Below are 27,423 nucleotides of genomic sequence, written 5' to 3' on the forward strand. Positions count from 1 at the left end.
CAGCAACCGACGCCGGACCAAGACTTTGGAACTCAAGCCGACTGCGGGACCGCCTGACGGCGGGATAACCCAAGTGTGATGACTGCAGCAGGGTAACACGATGAACATCTTCGGTGTTCTAATATAGACCCCAACAATAGTCTCCTTCTGTGTTGTACTTCTCAGTGACTTAAAAAGGATCACTGATTGTATGCTAACTCCATTAGACTCCTTATAGATAAATACAGGTATGCAAACCTTCTCTAATAGAATGACAAATCATGGAATGCAGATTCAGTAATTCTCATCTTTTATTATAGTGTTCACATCTCACACTGGATAATTGTATGACATACTGCTGTTCCCTTAACAGATCAGCAAACTGTGTCTTGTAATAATGAAACAAAATATTTTACTCTGACAGAGATTCTGTCGACATTTTACAAAGGTGTATTAAACCCACCTACATCTGGATGTAAAAGTTTTCAAAATTAATTTCATGTTCTACAAATTCTTTGACTGCAAAAGAATTATTGCAATTAAAATTAAAAATAATTTCTCCCATCTCATCTGCACCTCTGTACAAGATTACAGATTTTACAACAGGCATGACTATAATTGAAGAAGATAAGATATGTGAAGCTCCAGACTAAATCAGTACAGACTTAAAGATGATTATACACAAGTTCTTATTAAGGATTATTATTAGAGACACTAAGTGGTCTGTAATCGTCTCAGTACCAACTTACCCCCAGCTTCCTGGGGACTACTAACCATAGATGGTCGTAAGCCTGTACAGTGGTGAAGATGGATGATGCATAACATCCAAGGCAGTTCTTGTTTGGTAATATCCTTTGCATAAGATGCAATAGCCTCCAGTTTGTCCTCATCAACAAAATTAAACATGCATCTGTGATTAGAGGACACCTGAGAAAAGGTTGTTTAAAAACTGGCCCCAATATAGAATCTTGTGCTACACCTCTATTAACTGATTTTCATGTTGACAAATGGTTCTTACTAGTAGCTTTAAATTTATACACTGTAAGCCAGTTTATGAATTAGTTTAAATATGTCTCATACAATGCCATCTTACATTCTTCCCTTAAATAACAACTAATTTAAATAGAGTCTCTGTATAAGACACAGAATGTGGATAGTGTCCAAAAGATGACACCTTGCTTATGTTTGCACTACTGTTACGAATAATAAAGTACTCACAAAAAGGCCATTTAAAGAAACCCAGAACTGCATCTCACTGGCAAGTCTATCAAGAGTAGTCATGTGGAATATACTGGATGTGAAGGGAAGCTAGTTTCAATGGGAACTGTCAATGACAAGGGGAAAACAGCACTCAGCGAGGCCTGTGACATGATATTTCTGGCTGACAGCCTGTCATTATGTCGGAAGTTACATCAAAATGTCGCTAAATGTATATTTTCATTTTTTTTTGTCACTTTAACAGTGGCAATAATAAATGTCTTCAGTATTTTAACAGTGTATAAATAATTCCAGGATAAAATATTGTATAGCAATGACTTCCATTTTCACAATTAAAACACGTTGCACTTTTGAACCTCTGCCACATTTCAATTCTCTTATTTTCTGCTGTATCAACCTATTATGCTTCTTTAGTTAGTTCAAGAATGATTTAATCAGTTAGTAATATTTTTGCTCAGCACTTTGAAGATCTTTTCATTGCTGATGTCTGTTATCTTTATTAACTGTATGTTTTCCAGAAGTCTGTGAGGTCAGAAAAGTAGCACTTATCGCTTTTTGCACTGCTCAGAATCAACATTTTTCAACTTCTGAACACTGATAATGAATATTAATTAATAGAATGTTATCATGACCAGTACCCTGCGGGATGGTTTTAATGCTGATATACACATCTCTAATGAATGATGTATCGATTGTTAACATGGTTAGTGGTGCATCTCTACACATGTCACCTCTCTAAATAATCTGCAAGCAGTTTTCGCTAACCCATTAATAAAACATAACAATTACACAGACAAAAATGCTTACTGATTTAAAACCAGTAAATTCTGTACGCATCAGAAAACTGATTCCATAAAAATGCAGAAAGCAACCTCCCCTCTAGCTTGAGCTAGCCACAACTACATTATGTGTTACAATATGGACGGCGCAGTGGTAGCGTTGTTGCCTCACAGCAAAAGGTTCTCCGGTTCGATTCTCGGCTAGGGTGCCTTCTGTGCAGAGTCTGCATGTCCTCCCTGCATTCCTGTGGGTTTCCTTTGGGTGCTCCAATTTCCTCCCACATTACAAAGACATACATCTAGAGCCTTTCTCCCCTGGCCTCCGTTGAAAATTGGCTTTGTTCCAAATCGAACTTTCCCGGTTAACAAATGTAAAATAAACTAAAAAAAAATATATGCAGGAAGGCTATTAGTAAAAGAAGGCAGTTGGAGGATATTTCAGTCACTGCAGAATATTTTTGGATTTTTATCTTTCTTCCTTTTCACCTGCTTTGAACTAATTTCACATTCTCCCCTTTTCTATTTCTGACATTTTTTCAGCTGTTTAGTACAAAAACTTTTATTCATAAATTTCATAAACAAAATGCTGTCCTGCAACCATGCAGGATTATTTTTTTCTTCTCTGCTTCCAAGACCTGCTGATCATTAGCCATCTCTTGACCAGTCAAGTCCACTTATTTTCCCAAACACTATGAGGATGGTCAGCTGAGAAGGGCAATTATAAATCTAGCCAGCAGGGATACAGAAGACTTTTTTCAGTTTTTGCCTGACTTCCTTTTTGCATGCTCAGTGACAACCAACCCTCTTTGTGTACACTCAGTGACTACTCATAGACTGGGCCTGGAAAGGGCATCTGCAATACACTGCCCCTCACTTCCACAAAAGGTTGATGAGATCAGTACTGACTCACCCACCTACATGAGATGTCATGTGGTTTTAACAGTGTCTCCTAGAGAAATTAACCAACACACATGTACCCCTGAGTGCACCCCATGCTTGTCCTCCCAGCTTGTGCAGTCATGTGTTCAAGTGATTATTTGAACACAGGCTTCATCCCTCTTCACCTCTACACAGGCTTGATTAGTAGTTCTGGAAGCTGGGGGCAGGGTGATACTGAGAAGCTTATAGACCACTTTTCTTATATGACACTAACAGTAATCCAGTAGCAGAAATCTCTTCTGGTGGAGGTCAGGGGTTAGCCCTAGTCAAAAAAGGAAGTCAGACATCTAAAGACAAATTCAGCAGAAGTCACTGCACTTACTACTTGATCTTGTACATTTGCAACTCATGCTTGTGAATATTGTGTGTGTGTCTGTGTGACTTTGTGTATGAGAGTGTGTGTGTGTGTGTATGTGTTTATATATATATATAGATGGATCTACTGAAAAAGAACAAAAGACCCACATAACAATGTTCATGAGGTCTATTTTATTTACATTTCTTTTTTACTGGAGTAGTGTAATAATCTCAATGGACTATCTGCAGGCTCAGCTTGGTGAACAGGATCAAATAAGAACTGAGCCAAACATATTTGCATATACAAGGATACACTAAAAAGCAAATATATATATTTACAGATGTAAAAATATGTTACAACATTTAGTTCAAGATAGCAATGACAAAACATAGATGGAAACATGGAATTATGCTTAGCAGAGCTTTCTGGTTACGACATAGCCTTACTGACCGAGATGGCTACATGGCTAGCAGCATATCATTATATAGAGAGGTATGAAGACATTAGAAGAGAGAAATTGCAAGAAAGGATACCACGGGAAGAAGATAGAGAAAAGGTGCGAGAGGGTTAAAGAAGTAAGAGAAGCAGAAAGGATAAGAAGTGTGAGAGAGGTGCAAAGAGAAGAGTAGGATGAATGAAAGGCAGCAAGTAAGGAGATGACAAGATGAGATAAGGAATAGGGACAGGGATAAAGGGATGTGTGAGAGAGCTGCAGGTTTCATGTAACATGTCTTGAGTGAGTGCAGCTGAACTTTGCTTGGGTGAAGAGGTATTCCTTAAACTGTTGTCTGAAGTCCAAGTACTTTTGGACATCTTTGACTGAAAGAGAAATGGAGTCCCATAGTTTAGGTGCTAGGAAGGAGAATGCATGGTCAGTGCAATAAACTTTACTTTTGGAATTAATAGGGTGGGTTGAGATTGAGAGATACCCCTGAGAGTATATGTAGTGGTTTTGATTTAACGTTTATAAGTGAGAGGATGAAGGGCTTTGTGATTCGGAGATCCTAGTAGGAGGTTAACTGTCACATGTACTGGGAGCAATTTAGCTGCAATAAGAATTCGGCAGTGGTGTTCCTTATTGGGGAAATTAGTAATGAGCTGGTAAATTTTATTGGATATAGTTTGTAAGGTGGTGGCATTTTTCTTTGAGGCTGCAGCTATAATGGGTAGTCCATACTCAAGTTGAGATAAAGTATTCCTTTGCCTATGGCAGCTTTGGCTGGTTTGGACAAAACAGTGTTCACCCAGAACAGTAGTGTGTTGATCTTTTTGCATGCATTTTGAAGTTACTGCACTCACTAGTTCATTTTGTAAATTTTCATGTCATGCTTGTGAAAATTGTGTGTGTGTGTGTGTATGTGTGTGTGTGATTTGTCTAGCCAAATGTCAATATATTTGAAGGATGTGGTGTTTTGGCTATTTTCTGGTTTGTTCCAAATTAGCATTGTGTTTTTTTTTTTTTTTTTTTTTTTAACAGAATGAATAAACGTTTCTGGTCTACTAGCCACTGGTTGAGGGTTTGGAGGTGATCTTGGAGCGGAGTTTCTATAAAAGAATGGGATTTGTTTGACCTATAGATGACCATGTCATCTACATAAAGAATTAGAGGAATCTGAGAATGATCAGATAGGAGTTCTTTGATAAATATAGAAAATAGCAGAGGGAATCCTGAGGAATTCCTTTCATAAGTGTTGCTTCAGAGGTGGTGGCACCTATTCTCATCCTGAAGTATCTATTGGTGAGGAAGTCTGCAAACTAAGGCGTTAAATCATCACTAATGCCTATTTCAGTTAATTTGTCAAACAGTAAGTAACGGTAATTAGATCAAAGGCTATTATGAGGTCCATAAAAATGGCTCCTGTCAGATTGCCTTTGTTGATATCAGATAGGATGTCATTTGTGAGGGAGTACAGAGTTGTTATGGTGCTGCGTCCAGACCAGAATCCATATTGCTCTCTAGACTGAAGATGGTATTGATGTAAATAAGCAGTAATTTGGCTGCAAGTAATTTTTTCTAGTATTTTACCTTAAGTGGGAAGGATTGAGATAGGACAGAATTGAGAAGCAGTAGTTGGCTTGGGTAGTTTTGGAATAGGAGTGAACATTGCTGTTTTCCATATCTGAGGCAGAATTGTATTAGTTAAGCTGAGGTTGCATATCTAAGGACTTCTCCCACCCCTTCCACTCACTCACATATAAAACCTATACTTATTAGTAAGTGAGACCAATCAAGTGTGGCAAGATGTTTTTTTTAAGATAAGTGATATTCTGAATGCTTTTGGGTCTTAAGGTGATATGTTTAGGTTTATAATTTAATGTTAGATTATGTCCTGAGAAAGTTAAGGGGCAGTGATCACTGAAGGAGAGTGCATGTATGGTGAGGGTAGATACCACTGTAGGATTATTATTTATTAAAAAATCTAGTATGGTGTGCCTATTGGATTGAAGGTTTGGTCTAGTGGCTTCCGAGTTGATTTGGGTAAGACTTATGCTGGTCAGGAGTTCTGACATATCAATGGCTTTTCATACTAAGTAATTAAGGTTGACGTCTCCAAGAATGATTAGGTTACAGTTTTTGGTAGCTTTGGCATATCTTTGTTGGAACACGGCACAGAATTTTGGTTGACCACAAAAAGTGAACTTTGCAAACGTCGATAAAAAGTTGAACTTTGCAAACACTGACACACTACTACACCTGAGCTGGGCAAAATGCTTGGAAATGCAAAACAAATTTTTAAAAAAATATGCTTAAACATTGTTTTTTGCAGGGGGCAAGCCTCCCTGCACCCCAATACCCCCTGCTAATCTAATTATATATACAAGCTCCAATACTGGGTGCTCTCAGGGAAAGGGCATATTTCCCTAACCTGAGAATCGTGCAATCTTGACACACCTGTCAACCATCTGCATAATCGACTATTTTTGCTGGCCAAAGAGAGATTCAATTAAATTCAGTTCCCACATACATACACACACCCACACACACACACACACACACACACACACACACACACACACTGGATGGACCATTCCAACCCTTCTGAGCATGTTATAATGCTGGAGATGATTTTCTGACTCACTATTACCTCAGAACTCTTCCCCTCGCATGACTCAAGAAAGTCCCTAAAGTTTTTGTAACCTAAGATACTTTTGCAAGGGTTACAGAGATAGCAGAAAAGAAAAATGTGGAATACCACTGAGAAGTTACGGAATTAATGAAACTGGAGGAAAAATGAAGAGTTTGATAATCTGGCCAATCCAATCCAGCCTCTGCCATGGTTTTGTTGTTTTTTTTTTTTTCAACAGTTGCACGATCTACATGAGTCAAATGACAAGGCAGAGCAGAAAAATAGCAACAGCAGCAAAAGTCCCAATGGACTGCTTTCAGGCTAACCTGGTAGTTTCAAAACAAAAAACAAATGTAAACAAAACATAAAAGCAGTTATAACTAAACAGTGCACAGTTACCTAAAGTTAGAAATATCTGGCAAAATCAAGGTGAAAAACACTGAAGGCAACATACAGATGTGTATAATTTAAGTAAGAGTTTCTAAAGCTCCTGTGTATAATGCATACAGAGCACACACATCTTTTTCATAATGAGGATAGTGAGGATATGGACATAACATCTACAGATGTGGTAACAAAAGTAAATGAAGGGAGGGGAAGAAATGGTGGGCAGTTATCATTTAGGATCATCCATCAGCCAGCATGTGTTCAAAGTGCACTGTTAGCACAGTGGGATAGTTAAGGACAACTGATGCTTTCTGCAGCCTGAGTAATAATAGAAATGTTCCTGATGTGATGATCTGTTCTCTTAACAGCTACAACCTGCTTGCTTGCCCATTGCTGAAGTCAACATTTTGTATCCAAGCAGTACAAATTTAGTACATGCTTTCCTGAAACAGTCCCTTTTAAGTAGGTCAGATATTGTTAAGTTTAATAAATTGCTGTAAAATAAGGTTAAAACTGATACAAAATAAGGTTAAATTAAGTTTGAATACCAGTGGTAGTATTTGAAGCGTGGCCTCCAGTTAGGTGTTCGCAGAAGAGTCTGGACTGCACAAGCCAGGTTTACAAACATATAGCACATCAAGAAAAACCTGTAAGGACAGCAGAAGCTTAACTGAAGTTTTGCATTTATTTAAAGAAATCATTTTGATATACGTATTTTCAAAACATGGTAAAAGCAGAGATGCAAAAATTGCAAGACAATATCATAAAACCGAATTGACATTATCATGTACATTTACTTTTACAGCTGTTATGCTTTTGTCATTTTTTATGCACATTGTCAATGTAATGTCAAGTGGCAAAAAACGCCAAGCTCAAACCACAAGACTACAATAAAATATCCCAAAGCATTTTTTCTGTATTATACTGCAAGTTTTCAAATAAAAAAAATCTGTCGCTGTACTGTGCTGTGCAAAAAGTCCCAATACCTATAATGATGTGAGGATTAACAATAAGAATACTAGCTAAAAATTATGTAATGGAAAAGGCAGATTAACTGGGCAAAGATGTTCTTATCAGGAAAACACCTGTGTTTTTGTAGTACCAGAGTATCCACTAGAAAGTTCTGACTATACAACCCTGAGCAATAATCGTGCTTATGTGTGGCCACCATAGCTCTCAACTTCTTTGCTCAACAATTCTGGGCAAAGCTGAAAATAATGGGGGAGACAAGGGTCCAAAATCAGGGACGTTTTTGAAGTTTAAAAGGTGACTAGTACTAGGTGGTGGTGATAATCCCACTGTCAAGTTCTGTATTCAACTTTAGTATTCATTAGAGTTATACTTTTCAATATATGATCTCTGATATTACTGCAGCCTAAGTAAAGCAAATCAGCCTAAACTTTGTTGTGAGAAATTGTTGTAATATTTCATAGGCTACGGAGATATGGTAGCACCACACACCACAGATATTGTTTGGATGTTGTCTTGTTTACATTCAGTTCACAATAAATCAGTATTACTTGTAATTTTTTTCAGGCCAACAAACTATGTTAATATCTGCTTTATGTCACTAAATATATTCTTAAGAAATAAGGTCCAAAAGATCCTGTTTCTTTTTCACAGAAAGTGATATTTGCTGCCATTTTATATATTATACAGCATAAAATGCTTGTTTACACACTTGCCATTACATCAAAAAGTATAACTTTAATGCATACTAAAGTTGAGTACAGAACTTGTCAGCGGGATTATCACCAACACCCAGTTTAGATCATATGCCATACAGAGAAGGTCCTACATGTATTTTAAAGAACTGTGTGATGTCTACTGTTCTGACAATTGTCATTATTTAGCAATTACCATTCTCTGGCAGATTATGACTATAGATGCCATTCTTTGGCAGATTATGACTACAGAATCTGATGCATTCTTCATTTACTCTGTGCCTTATCACTTTGTATACTGGGGCTTGTAAAATACATTTTTACCTGTTAACTTGGACTTGCTAATTTCACATATACCTATTTGGACTTGCCAATTTTAAATATAACAGGATTTATGATACATTTTCCTGTCCTTTTGGACTTTCACATTTTTTGATGAGTAACTTTAAAAAAAATAAACATACTAAATGACTAAATATACTTAAAAGTTTTTTTTCCTCACTGGCTCTGCAGATTTACATTTTAAACTACACAGTCTCTGCAGGAAGCCAAGTGTTGAAAACAACAGATGTTATGCTGTCCATCTCGCCTTCCTTCTTTCTGGTTGGGTTCGGAGCTGATCTCGGCTCAGACTCGACCACTTCTAAAGCTCGAAGAGTCCTTACTGGCTCGCGGCTAACCCCTTATCCTAGCATGTTTAGCGGTAGCTAGCTAGATCTCATTTGCCGCTTGCAGAGTAGAGATTGTCCTCTGCTGGCTCAGGCTAAGTAGTAAACCTTTTTCTGTCAAATTATTTGTTTAGGCTAATTTTCCTTAGAGTTTAGAGTTTTCCCTGCTTTATCACCCATATCCTTGTTACTGTGGGTTTTTGCTGCTGTTAGGTCATCTTTTCTCTCAGGCCTTGGTCTGTGTGTTGTCGGCGGCCCGTTTTTTTCATCAGGGTTGTCGTCTTGTCCCTTTATCCCTCTTTGCTACTAGGGAGAAGCCATTTTAGTTAGAGGCTTTCTCCCTTTGGGAGCAGTAGTCATTTAACTTAGAGGCTACTCCCTCCTCTTCTTCCCCTCTTTTCTTTCTTTAAAAAAAAAAAAAAAAAAAAAAAAATCACACTCTTTCTTGTTGTTACCTTTTTGTGTTTATGATGTCTAAAGAACCTACTAAGCAGTCAGGGTTTAAAAAAAATGTGACTCGTGTTGCCAAAAAATGTTCCTTACGGACAGGCACAAGAGTTGTGTTTATTGTTTAGGTGTTGTCCACCTGCAGGACTCGTGCTCTGTTTGCCATGCCTTTAGTGCACAGGTTTTGCAGGAGAGGTGCAACAAACTTATATTCAGAGGGTTATTAAAACCTCAGGTTGAAGTTGCATCAGATACTCAGCCTTCAAAAAAACCCGATGACAAACTTGCATCTTCATCGGCTCCACCTTCAGTGCCAACAAAGTCAAAATCCAAATCTTCTGATCCTTTGGAGCGGATTGTTGGCTCCGAAGAGTCTTTTTCTCTGGTGGCTCCATCTGTGGCTTTGGAGCCATCCCAGACTTAAAAGAGATCCAGATCTCCTTCTTTGGTCCCAGTGAGATCTATGCCACAGTCTCCACTTCTGCAATCAGTGGCAGGTAGTCACCGGTCCTCGGCCCACTCCTCTCGATCATCCAGGTGTTTATCGGATGAAGATGTGGAGAGAGTGGTGAAGAGGCTGCTCAAGTCACAGGTGTTTGCTCAATTGTTGTTGGGCCCAGCCCAGACGGAAGTAGTGCCATTGTCCGAACCAGTCCCTGTCTCTGTTCCTCCAACTGCATCCAGTTCAGAGCTGGAGTGCATGGAAGTAGTAGTGGTGGAACCATTGGTTCCGACAACTCTTGCCTTGTCGGTTCCGACATTTGCTCTGACCTCCTAGACAGTCCACTCCGTCAAGGGGTCTGGGCGCCAAGACTCTCTTATCAGCTCCGGGGCAGGGTGGCATCGGACCCTGGTACGACCCTACTCTCCCTCTCGCAAGCCTTGGTGCAGGTGAGTTCGGCTCCTACATCTGCCTTGGAGCCATCGCCTTCAGTGCAGAGGAGGTCTCCAGGCTTCTCAGAGCCAGAGCCTCTCTTCGTTTTGGACCGCGGTGCCTTCAAGGTGATTAGGAGTGTGCTGTCCGTTGAGACAGCCCCACCCACGGCTCCGTCCCCATCGATACCTGTGTCTGTCTCAGATCCTTCTCTCTGTCCCAATTGTAGGGAACCGATGCCCCACAGGGTGACCCCTCTTCATCCGAGCATGCCTCAGAGGAGGTTCCCAGGAAGAAAAAATGTAAAAGGAGACGTGGACTCCCCTGAATCTGTCACCTCTGACATGGACTTGGATGACTCAGAAGGGTTCCCACTGTCTCCCTTTGAAGATGTCTCATTCTCAGACATCCTGGAGATCCTTAGGCAGAGGAGAACTGGAAAACCCTTGCCCCTTCTGAGGATGAGTCCGTGTACCTGGACGCACTTGGTTCCTGACCTTCCATCTCCTGGGTGTCTCCGCCTTTCGACCCACTTTTGTTTGTAGTGAGGTGAAAGGCATGGAGTGCTCTAGAGACCATGGAACCCGTTCTGAGAAGGCCTAACAAATTCATGACCGCACCAGAGGACAAGACCTTTCTCTCTAAAGGCGTGCCAGTTGATACTATGTTGGTGGCAGCAGCCACCAAGAAGGAACTTGCGGTGACTTCCTCTTCTGTCTATCTGCCAAACAAGGAGTGTAGAGCCATGGATAGATATGGGAAGCATGTTTTCTCTTCAGCGGCCTTTACTCTTCAGTCACTGAACTATTTGACACATTTCACAAGACTTCAGAGGGATCTCCTTAAATAGCTGGGAGATACCCTCCAGGATCCTTCAGCTGAGGGAGCAGCTTCCAAGTCAGCTAACCCAGCTAGCAACCTTAACCTCAATTGTTAACTCCTCCATGCACCTCTTTTCTTACGCAGCAGTTGGAGCGAGTAGGGCTGCAAGCACAAAAGTGGTTTGTCACAGGCATTCCTGGATGCACTTTTGTCAATTTGCAGAGCCCTTCAAGTCTTCCTTTACGAATGCCCCCTTTGATGGCTCGGCCTTGTTCAGGCCTCAAGTTTGAGGGACTCTTACAAGGAGTGAACGAGATGGCAAAACTCTCTCTGCCATAGGAGTCCGTTTTTCCACTCCATCTTGGCTTTATCCCAAAGGCCAAAAGAGTGGCAAAATGTGGTTCCGTAAATAGCAGGGAGCTTTACCAGACACTTCTGGAGATAATTCCCCCAGAGGCAGAGGGGGAAATAATAATGGGAGATGCTGACCTTGCGGCGGGGGGGGGGGGGGGTCCACAACAGGTCGACAGGGATATGTTCTCTGCCAGGCCCTTTCAGAATCCCTGAAGGATTGCCCGGCTGCCCACCTCTGGAGGCAGTCGGGGGCAGAATATTATTGTACCCAAGAGCCTGGCAAGATATAACAGAAGACACGTGGGTACGGTGCATAATATCCAGGGGTTACAAAATTCTCTTCTTCCAAACACCCCCAAGAAGTCAAAAATCATCAATCCTAGATGTTCCACCCAATCTTTGGGATCAAGCAGCCTTAGAAGTAAAAACTTTGCTGCAAAAAAAAAAAAAAGCCATTCAGGAAGTCCCTGCAGACCAGATAGAATCTGGAACTTACTCAAGCTTCTTTTTAGTTCCAAAGAAGACAGCGGACTTCAGACCTATCTTGGATCTCAGCAAATTAAACAGGTCAGTAGAGAAAACCAAGTTCCGGATGGTGACACTGCAGTTCATTCTACCCTTTTTGGGTCAGGACAACTGGATGTGCTCTATAGATCTCCAGGACACGTACTACCATATAAAAATGGACTGGCAGTCCAGGATACATTTATGTGTCTGGCTGGGAGCCAGTCATTACTAGTTCAGAGCTCTGCCCTTTTCACCACAGCCCCCAGGGTGTTCACCAAATGCATGGCAGTAGTGATGGCTCACCTGAGACATTTGGGATTCCAGGTGTTTCCTTATATAGATGACTGGCTCCTCACTGCCACCACTGAGCATCATCTCTTAAGGGCCAGGAACCACACGATTCACACTTGTGCACACCTAGGAATCACAATAAATTATGAAAAATCTGTCTTGTTGCCCTCTCAGTGTATTACTTTCATAGGCACTCAACTAAATCCAAGAGACATAATAGCCAAGCTCCCACAAGAAAGGGTGCTTGCCATTCGAGGTCAAGTCTCTCTCCTCTTGTCAAAGTCAAAGGTTCAGGCTTGGTTAGTACTAAAGGTCTTGGGTTTGATTGCAGCTGCCATTACTCTAGTTCTGTTAGCTCATTACCACATGAGGAATTTGCAATGGCTCTTCACTCAGTGGTTGTATCAGGATTTATCAATGTCACACATGATCTTAATCACAGATGCTTGTAAGAAAGATGTACAGTGGTGGCTCCACTCTCCCCTAGTCACTCTAGGCAGACCCTTTGTAGCCCCTCACCCAGTAGCCACAGTTACCATGGACGCTTCCCAGATAGGGTGGGGGGGGGGCATTATCTGGGACAGACAGTTCAAGGAACTTGGCAACCTCATGAGTACCATTTGCATATCAATGTCCTGGAGATGAGAGTGGTGTTACTAGCGCTGCAAGCACTTCACTACTCTCTTCCTTTGCGCTGTACAGCAATTCAGATGGACAACATGTCAGTAGCGTGGTACATCAAAAAACAGGGTGTAACTACATCTTACCCTTGTGCCGGGAGGCCCTTCAAGTATGGCAATGGGTGATTTCCTCTCAGCATTTTCTGGCTGCGACACACATTCTGGGGAAGTCCAGTGTGATAGCAGGCAAGCTAAGCACGGCAATTCTCATGCCAAATGAGTGGTCTCTGAAACAAGATGTGGCAGATGTGATCAGCCATGCTGCAATCTTTTTGCCTCTCACCTAAACAACAAATGCAGCAGCTACTTTGCCCTAGTTCCCCCACTGAGACAGTCACCCAGAGATGCACTGGTCCACAATTAGCCCCCCAGGATTCTTTACGCCTCCCCCCCCCTTTCCTTTAATTCCAAAAGTTCTTCAGAATGCAAAGTTGCTGAGTCGCAAGCTGATCCTCATTGCTCCGTATTGGCCTCATCAGATACGGTTCCCATTCCTTTGGCATTACCTGCAAGAAGAACCTTGGATTCTGGATTTGGTTGCAGACCTCCTGACACATCAGTCGGGCGTTCTTCATCCTTCCATTCAAACTCTCAAGCTGACAGCTTTGTTTCTCCACTTCTGATCCTAGCCAGGCTCCCTGATATTTCACCTATGATTCAACATATTTTAGTCTATTCTCATAAACCAACTACTAGGAGACTTTATGCTAGTAAATGGAAGAGATTCTCCTTCTGGGCCGAGCAAAATGACATTGATCCCTTTACAGCTCCAATTGCAAAAATCTTGGACTTCCTGGCAGAAACCTTTACAAAAGGAGCAGCAGCTGCTACAATTAGTGTTCAACTGGCTGCTATTTCTAATTTTCATGTGGGCCTTCTAGGTTCTAACGTCTTGTCAGATAAGCTATGTAAGGCTTTTTTGAAAGGTGCTACCCTACTAAGGCCTCCTACCCGAGAACCTCTCCATCCTTGGGATTTAAATTTAGTACTACCTGCTCTGATCCTTCCTCCCTTTGAACCAGCCGCTTCTTGTCCTCTAAAGTTCTTATCATGGAAGACCATCTTCCTGATTGCTGTTACATCAGCTAGGCGGGTTTCCAAGTTACAGGCACTTTCCATCCACCTGCCTTATATGATCGTTTACGAGGATAGAGTATCTCTTAGAACTAATCCTTCCTTTTTACCAAAAGTGTGCTCAGAGTATAATTTGAATCAATCAATTGAACTTCCTGGTTTCTTTCCAAATTATGGCAACAAGGCAGAGTATAAATTACATCAATTGGATGTCCACAGGCAGTTACGATTTTATCTTCAAAGAACCAAGGACATCAGAAGATCAGATCAGCTGTTTGTATCTTTCTCTTACAGTAAGCAAGGCTCACCAGTTTCCAAAGTAACTCTTTCAAAATGGCTGTCCAATACTTATGCTTATGAGTCTCGGAATGTGCCAGTCCTGGGAAAAGTAAGGGGACATTCTATTAGGTCCTTGGCTACCTCCATATCCTTTCAAGCTAAGCTTCCTTTAGATACTATTTGTGTGGCAGCAACAGGGGCTACTCCCCATACCTTCATTACTCATTACAAAGTGGACATGGCCTCTCGAACAGGGCATCCTTTGGTTTCACGGTACTGAAGTCTCTTTTCCAGTGAGCCACCCAGGATTTAGGTGCTGGGGACGCTGTCCCAACCAGAAAGAGGGAAGGCAAGATGGACAACATGACATAAAGAAGTTATGTTCTTACCATAATGTTCCATGTTTATTGTCCTTTATCTCGCCTTCCTTCTTGCATCTCTCCCTCCTTCCCCCATTCTGGATGATTGAGAGGAATTTCCCTTTCTTTTGACTGATTTGGCTGAGTTTCCTTTGCTTTTAGCTTTTGGTATAGTCCTTGTCACCACTGTTGTTCTGTTGTTTTCGGTACAAGGAAGCAATATGGTTTAGTTACCTCCTTTACTGGTAAATTCATAATTCTCCTGTCTAGTGGTTAGTTCTCACAAACGAGATCTGGGTAGCTACTGCTAAGCATGCTGGGATAAGGGGTTAGCCTCGAGCCAGTAAGGAGACTTCGAGCTTTAGAAGTGGCCGAGTCGGAGCCAAGATTGGCTCTGAACCCAACCAGAAAGGAAGGCGAGATAAAGGACAACAAACATGGAACGTTATGGTAAGAACATAACTTCTTTTTTTCATTTGCAAAGCCAACACCCTGCTAGTCGTTTTACTGGTTTACAGTTGCCATATGGATGAGCTGTTTCCATTCATTGTGTGTCTAGTTACTGATGCGAATATGAACCTAATCAGTTGAACAGGATCACAACTCTACATGTGCAACATACATACTTGTCCAGTAGTAACTGGATTACCCCTGATGAGTTGTTTCTTTAGCTAGGATTTACCAATGTTCTGTCATTGTGCTTTCTTTAAAATATTGTATCTGGCCAAGTTCAATAAATGGCACTGATACTACCCATTGATTGCTAAGTTACCCCTGAACATTCAGAAATTCTTTTACTCCTCTCTTTCTCTAACAGGGTGATTTATATTTTGATTGTTTGAGCCTCCTGTTGCCTCTGCTAGCAGAGGTTTCATGGGTATTGTTTTTCCTTTGGTTTTAGTGTTTAATGCTAGATACTGGCAATGGCTGAATGTTTAGATTACAATTTATGGTTGATGCTCAGTTTTTAAACTTGTGTTCCTGAATGGATTACCATAATCCCGCTAGAAGTGGGAATGATTATGCAAATTGTATGCTAATTAGGTAACTGGCTTATTGCCTGGATATCACTACTTTTCAAGACTCTTTATCCAGATTTTCAATGTATGTTGATTGACAGGCATGGGTGATACTACACGTGTATGAGCTTGACCGCTCAGTGCCAGTGCATGCATATGAGTTTAGAAGATAGAGGATAAGTTGAACAACATTATATCCGATAGTGTTTTCAAGAAAGAATCAGAGCAAGCTTTCTTGCAGGTAAAGTCATACAACCATGACTCTCAAGTCTACCAAGTTACGAGGAATGTTCCTCATTTTGGGTCTGAAAAAGCCCATGTTCCTCGAAGTTCCACACTGAAAGGGTCTGTGTCACATTCAGACTTCAGAATTTTCTAACTGAAATCTATGGCAAATAATACAAAATTATTTTAAGTCATCAAAACAACTTTTTATATGTATAAAAGTAGCACATTTTAACTATCCTGTGAGCTTCTTAGCTGAAGTTGTTGCTAAGCTGGTAGTAGGTGTTCCACATTTTATCCATTTATTCCACATTTAGGAGATGGAAGGTTGAGGGCTATGCATCTCACAAACCTGTAACTAGAGCAATTTTACACCTAAAGCTGGGTGTCTGCATATGTAAAAATTCAAACCAACATTTGTAAGAAATATTTATTTGTTAACATGCAATTTTCTACTGTCTAAGCGGTGTACAAGGCAATTACATAACTTCCCTGCAGCTTCGCTTTACCCTATACAACACAAGTTCAGGTTCATAAACAGGACAGGACACACCTTGGGCTCTCCATTAGACATGCTTTCTTCTTTTTTTTTTTTTTTTTGTTAAACAGCAGAATGACTGGCCAAGCCATGCATACAAAAACACAAGACTATCAACATGGCACAGTATTAGTAAGACAAGCCAAACAATTCAGTGCACATTTTGATTGAATTGTGCACATTACTTCAAAAGTACAAAATGCCCTATTAACTTTCAGCAGGATGCAGCTGTCTTTCTGATTGATTCTTATAATTATCATGCAATATTTTACATGCTTTACTAATTATTCATTTTTTAATGGCAGCTTCTGTTCTACACTCTATTAAAAACTCTACCAGTGCTGGTCTTTCATTTAGGAGCCCCCTATTTCTTTCTCTTTGCCTATACTCTGATACCAATTTTTGATAGGGAAGGCAATCTCTAACCTGCAGTCCAAATAAAATTCTTGGCCTCTTCCCATTCTATTAACTTTTCCTTTCTAGTTATTTGCTCCCATTACATTGGTTCCTTTGCCAGTTTTCTCCAATAAATTCCATCCCCTTCTTGCCTATCAACTGTATCCCTGACGACAGTCAACCCTATTGGCAAAATTTCTTTTCTCCAATTTCATGCTGGTTTGGTTATTAGAATGCAGGAAATGTAATACATTTTGATGTTTTTTCTCATACGTTCATAGGTGTGTACAAGGCTAATGGCCCTGGAGCCCATAGGATTACCCTGACATTGTGCCATCCGACCTTAGCTCCCAGTGCCTTTGTCGAGTAGAACCAATGGAGTGATCCCCAGGGTGAATTTTCTATTTCCCATCCACTCATCAAGGTTTCTCTTGAAGAAGGCCAGTGAGGTGCTCTGTTTGACATGTATGGCAAGTCTATTCCATAGCAAGGGCAGTCTCCTGTCCCTCTGGTAAGTTCTGTTGATTGTGGTAATGAGGATGAGGTCACTGGAGTATGTAGTGCAGAGGGATTGGGATTTCTTTAGATGTAGCATTTTTAACAGAGCTGGATCAGACATGGCTTTGTATGTCAAGCAGAGATTGCCTCTAAGTAGGCGATACGAGACAGAGAATAGTTGGAGTTTTTTTGAGTCTGTCCATACAGAACAAGTGTCTAAGGGCTAGGATACTCTTTGTGAGGTACTTTTGTGGCTTCTCCAGTTGTTGCAGGTATCTAGTGAGGTACATGCCAAATGGGGCATTGTACTCGATTTTTAGTTACAAACCATATAGATGCCAACAGAAGAAAAGTTTTTATTCGGCAAGTCTCTTGTGATCCTACAGCAAGTTCTGTTCAGCTAACCCTGTTCCACATTTCTATATGTACTTGGCATGTATATACACTGTTTACAGGTCTGCATTAATGAGGCCAGAATTCAGCCTAACCCTGTTCCACATGTTTCTATATGTACTGGGCATGTATATACACTGTTTGCAGGTCTGCGTTAACGAGTTCAGAATTCAGCCTTAGAACTGAACACTGGCATCTGTGACTCACTTATCTTCGATGCCTTTTCATTTCGATGGTGCTAGCTTGCCCTCAGTGATGTAGCACATCATATAATGGTGATGTCTAGTCTTATAAGTAAAGCCATGGAAAGAATCATCATGGAGAATATCATTAGAGATATAGTAAACCTCCAGACACTGGACCCAACCCAGTTTGGTTTAGTCAAGGGCAGATCATGTCTACTCAACCTGGTGGACTTCTTTGAGAAGGTCACCAAAACAATGGATGAGGGCAAAAACGCTCACACTGTCTACCTTGACCTGGCCAAGGCATTTGACACAATACCCCACTCAGGCATTGTTGACAAACTCAAGAGGTTAGGTACAAACCCGTATGTCAACTGGTGGATAGCCAACTGACTCACAGACAGAACCCAGGAAGTTAGAATTGGGGAGTCCACCTCTACAAAGAGGCCATTCACAAGTGGACTCGCTAAGGGATCAGTCCTTGGACCGCTCCTTTTTGGCATTTACTTCTCAGACATTAAGACCTATGTCAGTAGTCTCTGGCTGACTAAATTTGCAAATGATTGCAAATTAGGAGCTGTCACTGTCATTTAATCTCACACTGACACAAATGTTCTCCAGGATTGGCTGACACAGACAAACAACTGGTGTTAGAGCCATGGACTAAAACTAAAAGCCAAGAAATGCATAATAGTATCCTTTGGGAAGTCATCCATCACTGGTAACTATCACATTGACAACACACCCCATAGTGTTGACCCAGTAGTCAGGGAGTTAGGGACACACATAGATAGTAATCTAGCCTTTGACCATCATGCGTCTACAGTGGTGAGGAAATCATTCTCTGTTGAGCAACTTATGAACAAAGGTATGGCATCTAAATCCAAGGAAGTCATTGTTCCACTATATTCAGCATTCACCAGCCCTATCATTGAGTACAATGCCCCCTTTGATATGCACATAACCACGCATATCCAACAAATGGAATCTCCACAGAGTTTCCTCACTGAAAGAATACAGAGCATAAGTAAAATGTCCTCTGCAGACCACCTCAAGCCCTATCCCTGTATTCTGTATCCTACAGGTTTTTGAGGGGAGATCTATGCCTGGCAGACCCCACTCTGATGGACCTCCTGCATATCCACAAAACAAACAGCACCAGAATTGCTCATTCTAAAGTTTTAAACCTTGCCTGTGATACAAATAGGACCTGCTGGAGAGACAGGTATATATCCCAGAGACTACCATGTCTATGGAACAGGCTCCCCATCCATGTAAAGCAGAGTTCCTCCCTAACAAAATTCAAGTGCAACTTGGACAATTGGATGGGAAACCAGAAATTCATCCCTGGTTTGGCACCTATGACTCTAATGGAAACAGGTAACCTGTAAATGGTTCATCTCCCAGACCCATGCTTATACTTATCAAGGGTATCAGAACTTGTCAGAGATTTGGGATGCATGGCTAGGCTTAAGAAGGCCCTTGTGGTTGTTAGCCTAGTAAACACCTATGAACCCATGAACCTATGAACTTATGTAGCACATCATATCATGGATCCCTATTTCTTTCTCTGCCCCACTATGCACACAAGTAATATGCCAAGTTTTTCATCATGCTTTACATTTCCCTTGCCTTTGCCACCTTGGTAATCAACTACTACATACTCTCAATTACTTTTATGTTCTTTACTGACACTGTCTTCATAATATCTTCAACTTGTTACATAAAGTGTCATATCAGATATAAAGGCATTATATATTTCCAGAGAACCTCTATCTCCTGTACCACAACATGGAGTTTTGCCCACTTCCTGCCAGTCTTTAAATATACTACCTCTGAGGTAAACCTTTAAGACAGAAAAACATCACCTCTTTACTTTTCTCTGAATCTCACAAGTACTGGAGAAACCACTGTAGCACATATGATAAAGATGTCACAGTATAACAAACTGCTTTAGCTACAATAACCAGAGTGCTGACAAAACATAGGGAAACCGTAGTTCAACTAGGTTTTCACTAGCATTCTGCATAAAACGAAAATTAGCTAGTGCATCTAGGTTCTGCACTCTTATGTGCTTCCACTTTTGTAATCCTTTACCACTGAAATATCACAATCCACAGCATGATTCAGTCTATGGGAAATGTTAACACACACTTCTTTTATACCTTTCATTTTTCACAGAAGTACTTCTGATAACAGCTTAAGTCAGCTCTGCATTATACTCTTACAGGAGTGCATAAACTAACTTTTTTTCTAGTACAGCTTGGCTGTCCCCTATCTACTTAGCATACACTTCACACTGCAAGTCAAATTTTTCATTGTTAAGCACTGGTCTCCTATGGTTAGTTTGAACAAATAAGATAATGGCCATCCCATAAGTGTGATATTTGACACAAATATGCTGACTACAGCTAGTTCCAACACCAAACTCATTGGTAGCCCTTTATAATTCACTGGCCTCATGTTCAATGCCTCTCCAAACTGACATCCTTTGCCAACAACTGAGTGCCATCTCAGCAGTTTGTGTCCCACAGTAGTTTTTTCACTTACCTCTTGTGAGGCATGGCATCAAAATACTTAGTGAAGACAAGATGTTTTATATCCTTCAAGTTTTACTCATCAGCCTTTATACTAAGTTAGTCTCTCAAATGGATGAGGTAAGAGTGGCAAAATCTGTTTTAACATTTGATTTAAAAATAATTTCAGTCACAGCTATTTCTTTCCATGTCTTTTCTGAGGTACTTAACATTACTTCAGTCCAAAGAGGCTGTACACTTAGTTAGAGATTCCCCAAGCACACATGCCAAACATTTAAGTATCTAAGGGACAGACCGCTGGCTCACTGTGCCTTATTTCACTGATGCCTTCCACGGCTCTTTAGCTACATTGCTCTTAATTCGCATTCTTGCTAATCCTCTCCTCTTAAGCCATTACCTTACCTGCATACTCTTATGAAGCTAAATCATATAAAGCTTGGTCACCTGCTGTTTCATACAGCTCCCACTTTTCAGTAAACATAACACATATGGACATTCCCAGTGTTAGATGTTATGCCTGAAAAATTTTCTATGCCCATCCCATTTCATGTCCAAGTCAGTAATGGCACTGATTTTTGTAGTTTCTTTTATTGTCACTTTAGTTTTTTTTTTTTTTTTGCCAATTCTTGACTCTTCTTTCTCTATATCCCCTCCTCTTTTTACTCTAAACAGTCCTTCTTACCATATCTTTGCCCAGACTGGCTGTTTCAAATTTCATTTTTCCAGTTTATGTTCCTAGTACTAGTAATCATATTTCCTTAATGCTTCCCAGCTACAGTCTCTTAATCAATGTTTGCTCCTCCTGCCTTTATTTTTGAAAAGGTCAGAGTCTACCATCTTCTGTTTTATGTTCCATTTGACACTTGTCTTAGAGGCACAGATCATACTGTGGGATAGTCATGGTTGCCTTTTGGCTGCTTATCTGTGTTGCCTGCATTCTCTTGCTTTTTCTCTTTTGCTTTTTACTAAGCTGAAGATGACTTCAAAGATATTATTCTTTGTTGAGGTATTCACCTTCTACCTATTCATCAATGTCACATTTACTAAGGTGTCATATAAAAAGTCTTTTTTTTTTACATTATTTTTATTATTTTTATCAGGTGATAATATACATCCTTACCACAACTGCAGAGACTTTTCATGTAGTTTTGCATCTGTATAATACTGGTTTACGGCAAGAAAATGTTATCATTTATTCCAAGCACTTTTTTTTTTACCTTCAGCAGCTCGCATCTAAAATGTTAATTTGCTGTTGAAAACGTCCATAATGCTGAACTCATTATTACCATACTAAAGCTAAATAACCATAAATAAATCTTTATAATTGCGGTTTATTTTCTACCCAGCAGGAACATCCCTATTCCAGAGGACATCCTTCATGGACTTTAAATAACATACCATATGAAACCACTACTCTTGGTGATGTCAACATTGATTGGCAAAACAGTGTATCAGAATAACCCTCTGTTAATAATATAAATTTCTTTAACTTCATTCAACTTAAATCTTCCCACACTTGCTTTAATAAAGTAAGTAACACTGGAATCTACCCTTGACTGGATCCTTGTCTCGCATCCAAATCGCTACTGCTCACCTGGAATTCTTCCAGACTAACTCTGTGATCACCACCCCACCATTGTTCTGAGATATCCAAGCCACCGTAATCAAATAAACCTCTTATAAGGAATATCATAATCTTGCCAGATTTAACCTTCCCAGACCAGGTTATCAAGGCAAGAGATAATGATAAATTAGTATATTTCATAGACCTCTCTAAAGCCTTTGACACAGTCTTGCATTCCAAACTAATCTTAAAAAAGGCTACCCTGGGTTTGTCCAACTCTACTCTTAAATGGCTTTCCAAGTTCTCTATCTGACCGATGTCAGTCAGTAAAATGGCTCTCTGTTCTAGCTTCTTTTCCCCTATCAATACTGGTGTACACAAGGCTCTGTCCTTCGCCCTCTACTTTTCATTATTTTATTAATGACCTTCATACATTCTCCCAGTAGGCCACTCTTATACAGTATGCAGACAATTCTAGAGTCATCTGTATAGCTGACACTCTTACTGAACTATTAGCCACAACTCAAAATGTCTTTAACTCCATTGAAAGCTTGCTAACTGACAAACAACTCCTTCTGAATTCCCCCAAAACAAATTATTTTCCCCAAAATCATTAACGTTTTCCAAAGTCAGCTTCAATATATTATCATTACACCACACTGACACTGATGTTGTTTTGCACAAAAGTTACTAGGGGTTATAGTACAGATTAAAATAAATTCCTTATCAACTCCTCCAGAGCTACTCTTGCCACTGTCTACCTTTTTTCCTACCCTACTATATGCCTCTCCATTCCTCACCAGCATTAATACATCCCTCATATTACATCATCAAAAATGCTATAACAAAGTAGCAAGGTTTGCTATATATCAGTTTGATAAAACTAATCATTGCATGCATGAAAATCATTATTTTGGCTTGAAGTACCCGACCAACTGCAATACCATCAACATCTCTTGTCAAACAACAAACCTACTTCTTGCCCAGCCAATAGCTCTAGACTTACTACCTTTCCAATTGTTCCCCATGCTCTGCAACTTCTTACAGTTTACAAAACCCAAGAAATCTATTGATCACAGACTTTATTCTCAGTCCCACTGGACATCAGACTGCTATCCAGGAATCATTTATTTAAGCAATCTTTGAAAAAAAATTCTCTTTAGATCCTGGCTCTGTACATGCAACACACCAGGATAATTATAAGCTTATTCTCCCTTCCTGCTCCTCTCTTCATCCCCTCCTTACATTTACTTTCCTGAGTTCACATTACATTGTAAATTTTTCTTATCTACATAGGTTTCCTTATTACACAACAACCCTCCATTACAGCCTTCTGTAATCCATGTTAGACCAGACTGCATACACATAATCAAGGGGTAAAACTTTTGGCTCAAATTGTTATTCATCTTACTGTTCAAAGGGGTATACAGTGATACATGTCCTACTTATAACCCGATAATATTAATGCTTATACTGTACTCCTGCTTTCCTGTTTTACTACCTTAGACTATTCTTTCTTCTATGCAAAACTGAAAACATGTGACAAATGTCTTGTCCAGAATTTATCATACTGTATTAATTTGAATGTAATACTGCTCTGATTATGGTTTCTTAAATGTTCATTTAAATTGAATTATGTAGTAATTTATTTAAAAATTAATATTTAAGCGACATACTGGCTAAATTGAAATTACTGTGTTTTGCTTATCTAATGATTGAAAAGGGCATAATATAGTGATATCCTGAAATAGTTGAAATAAGGGATATATACTGGCTTATAGTAAATGCTGGATTTGACCATGTAACAGCTGAGAAGCACATATTACTGCATGATATCCTACAACATTTGTTAAGAGCAATCTATTGACTTATTGAAATGCTGTGTTTTTTTGACTAAACTAAAAACTGAAAAGGGCTTTACTGATTGATTTCCCAACATTCTATCATAAATGATGGTAAATGTGCGTATGTTGATAAGTATCTGTTAACTAGGACCTCTTACAGCAAAGCTTATATATCCAAATACTATCCTCTTGCCACGTACTGATGTACTACTGTGTGTAACTTTGTTAGTGTAAGATTTTTCTGTTGTACATTTTGGTGCATAAAGACCTATTACTTTGTCCTAACCTGCACCTATATTTCTTCCTTTTCCCGCCTAGGATCACTACTCAACTGTCCTACCTAATTCAGCCTACCCCCTAGGAAAGGTTTGAAATTCTAAGGATTGCTGCATGTAATTTCTATAGCCTCCTGCAGTCTAAATCTTTCTAAACAAAAATTCAAACTCAAACAAGGGAACAAGGTTAATAGGTTAATATTTTTGTAATTATCCTAATAAGCAGGGAAATTGCATTGTTGTGTTCTGCTCGAGAGCCCACAGCACTGGCATTATCAGATTAGGCATCCCCTACAACCTTCTGAAAAATAAAAAAGGGACAAACAAAAGTAATTATAATGGAAGCAGTAACTTTAAAACTTATCCATCAACTCTGTATTCCTGTTCTTCCCTGAACAGTGCATACAGATTGTCTCTGCAGTCTACTGGTGTCTGGCTGGGCCCTGTTATGCTTGGCTCACTCTGCTCCACTACCCTGCCCCCATTTCCCACCCACCCCCACTACTTCTACATTTATTTTAACCCCTCATCACCTGATCACCCCTTAAACCTATGAGCTACTGCACATCTATCCTAATCACACCCTCTAACAGACTAACTTTCACATACATACACATACATTAGCAAGCTACCACACCTCTACATATATCCCACTTCCCAACCCACAACAATTTCCAGTACCTAAACACCACTCCCCCAAAATATGCAAGTCATATTAACATCTCTCTTAACTCTCACAACCCTAACCTAAACTACATCCATACACACTAACATACCATTAAACAACACCACTTTCCACATAACATATATTTCCCCACCTACAGAGACTCTCACAAATTTCCCCATCTCTTCCGCATTTAATGACAGCTCAATACTACACATAGATAAGAAGTATATTCCACTGTCTTTCACCAGAAAATCATATAGACCCAAGATAGAAATAGCACATTCAATCAAACTTACATTACTAATTAGAAAACACCTACTTATCTCAGGAGACATTCACCCAAACCCAGGGCCATACAATAGGACACTCCCTACCAAACACACATCAGACTTACTTATCATTAACCTTAACTCTAGGAGTATATCTAACAAACTTCTTGACTTACACGCATTCATAAACCATTACTCCCCCGACATACTTAGCATTACATAGACTTGGCTAAAATCTAGCACCCTGAATAAAGAAATCCTGCCCCCAGGTTATAATATCCTAAGATTAGATAGTTTAGGCAAGAAGGGAGGAGGGGTTGCAATCTTTAAGAACACACTCTGTCTCCAACCCCTAGAAACTCCTTTACCCAAATTTCATAATGCTGAGACCTTAGGCTCTGATCTATTTATAAATAAAAAAGGAGACAATCAACATTCTCTGTGCTTATATCCCTTCAGGCAACAACTCTCCTATAACTAAGGAAATCTTACAATGGACTAATGATAACCTCCTACAAGAGACTATCCCACTAGGTGACCTAAATACTGATTGGCTATCCTGTAAACACCAAAACCCCCACTAACCGTATTAGTCTATTCAGGTTCTTTCAACTCACTGTAGAACCCACTGGAATTGATAAAAAAATCTCCAAACAATTTATATTAGATTGGACACTAGTTAATTGCTCCAAACAAAATTACGAGATAGGCTGTCTACCAGATGGGCTTAGGGACCACCTCCCCACATTCCTCCTATGGAAAAGTATAAACTTACCCAAGCCCATAGTCTATAAACAAATCAGAGATAACTGCAATTTAAGCCCACAGGATCTTAACACTGCTCTTAAAAAATGTAACTAGGAACCACTACAAACCCTTGAATCAGACCAGGCAGTCAGCTACTTCAATAATACTTTTTTCTAATATTAAAACTCAAAAACGTAAAATACTACTAAAACAAAACACATACTGGAACCAGAATAAATTTAGCACATTCGTCCCATTTATTACAGAATTTCTTCAGAATTACAAAATCCACCATTTACATCATTTCCTTTTATTCTACAATTATCTCAACATCATTTCCTATTAGTATTAATTCTTAAAAGGACATGTCAATATAAAATTCACTCAACCAAACAGTACTGTCACTTCCTTAATACAATATCTACTAATAAAAACTGTGTATAATGTAAACTTGTAATAATGTTCTTAATATAACTACATTTGCAATACATTTTATAACAAGAAAAATTAAACATTAACATAATTTAAATGACTTTTGACAGAAACTTTATCATTAATGCAAGGCATTACATCAGCTCTTAAAAAGATTTGCCATTTCAATTCAATTTTTTCCAAAAAATGATTGAATGAACCTACTAGTAAACTGTTCCAAACAAAGTTACGAGATAGGCTGTCTACCAGATGGGCTCAGTGACTACCTCCCCACATTCCTCCTATGGAAAAGTATAAACTTACCCAAGCCCATAGTCTATAAACAAATCAGAGATAACTGCAATTTAAGCCCGCAGGATCTTAACACTGCTCTTAAAAAATGTAACTAGGAACTACTACAAACCCTTGAATTAGACCAGGCAGTCAGCTACTTCAATAGTACTTTTACTAATATCCTTAATATAGTTGCCCCATCAGAAAAATTAGAACTAAAGCAAATTATGCCCCATGGCTAAGTCGGACCACTAGAGCCTTGTTAAAGTCCAGAGATAAGGCTTGGAAAACCTGGAAGAACGATAACACTAGTCTATCCAAGCAAAACTACCAACAACTTAGGAACCAGGCCAAAAAACAAACTAGACTTGATAAACATAACTACTTCCTAGGTATCCAAAAGAAACACTCAAACTCCCAAAAGTTTTGGCAAGCCATCAACTCCCTACTAAAACCTGGCAAAACTACAACTCCAGCTCCCATCTCCACCCACAACAATAATGATATAGCCTCTCAATTTAATTGTCATTTCACTGAATCCATTCAGTCACTATCCACCCAATTATCCAAAAACATTTGCACATCTATGCCAACTACAAGTCCTGATAATACACCTTCCTTTGCACTGTCTCCTGTCCCGACCTCTACAATTAAAAAATTCCTCTTAAGACTGAACCCACTACTCTAGCAGCCAATGCTATACCAGCCAACTTCCTAAAAATAGCCACTGAATCCTTATCCTACCCTGATTCTATCCTTATCAACTGCTCCATACAGGAAGCCTATATCCCACAACTATGGAAAGTCTCATATATTATTCCCCTCCATAAGGGTGGCAGCTCCTATGACTTCTCAAGTTATCGTCCCATTGCCA

At 39.7% G+C, this 27,423-nt stretch overlaps 1 protein-coding gene across 2 annotated transcripts in view; it reads right to left on the reverse strand.

The window, feature by feature from the left end:
- The window catches only part of SLC12A7 (solute carrier family 12 member 7), a 2,260,604-nt gene that overhangs the window by 391,858 nt on the left and 1,841,323 nt on the right, over nt 1–27,423 (reverse strand). For both annotated transcript variants that reach the window (XM_044065144.1, XM_044065145.1), the window contains one exon: nt 7,217–7,315. In XM_044065144.1, the coding sequence (XP_043921079.1) occupies nt 7,217–7,315 (99 nt within the window). The remainder of the gene's footprint in view (nt 1–7,216; nt 7,316–27,423) is intronic.

This window comes from Protopterus annectens, chromosome 3.part0 (assembly GCF_019279795.1).
Source record: "Protopterus annectens isolate FY-2018-M chromosome 3.part0, PAN1.0, whole genome shotgun sequence".
Taxonomy (NCBI): Eukaryota; Metazoa; Chordata; order Ceratodontiformes; family Protopteridae; genus Protopterus; species Protopterus annectens.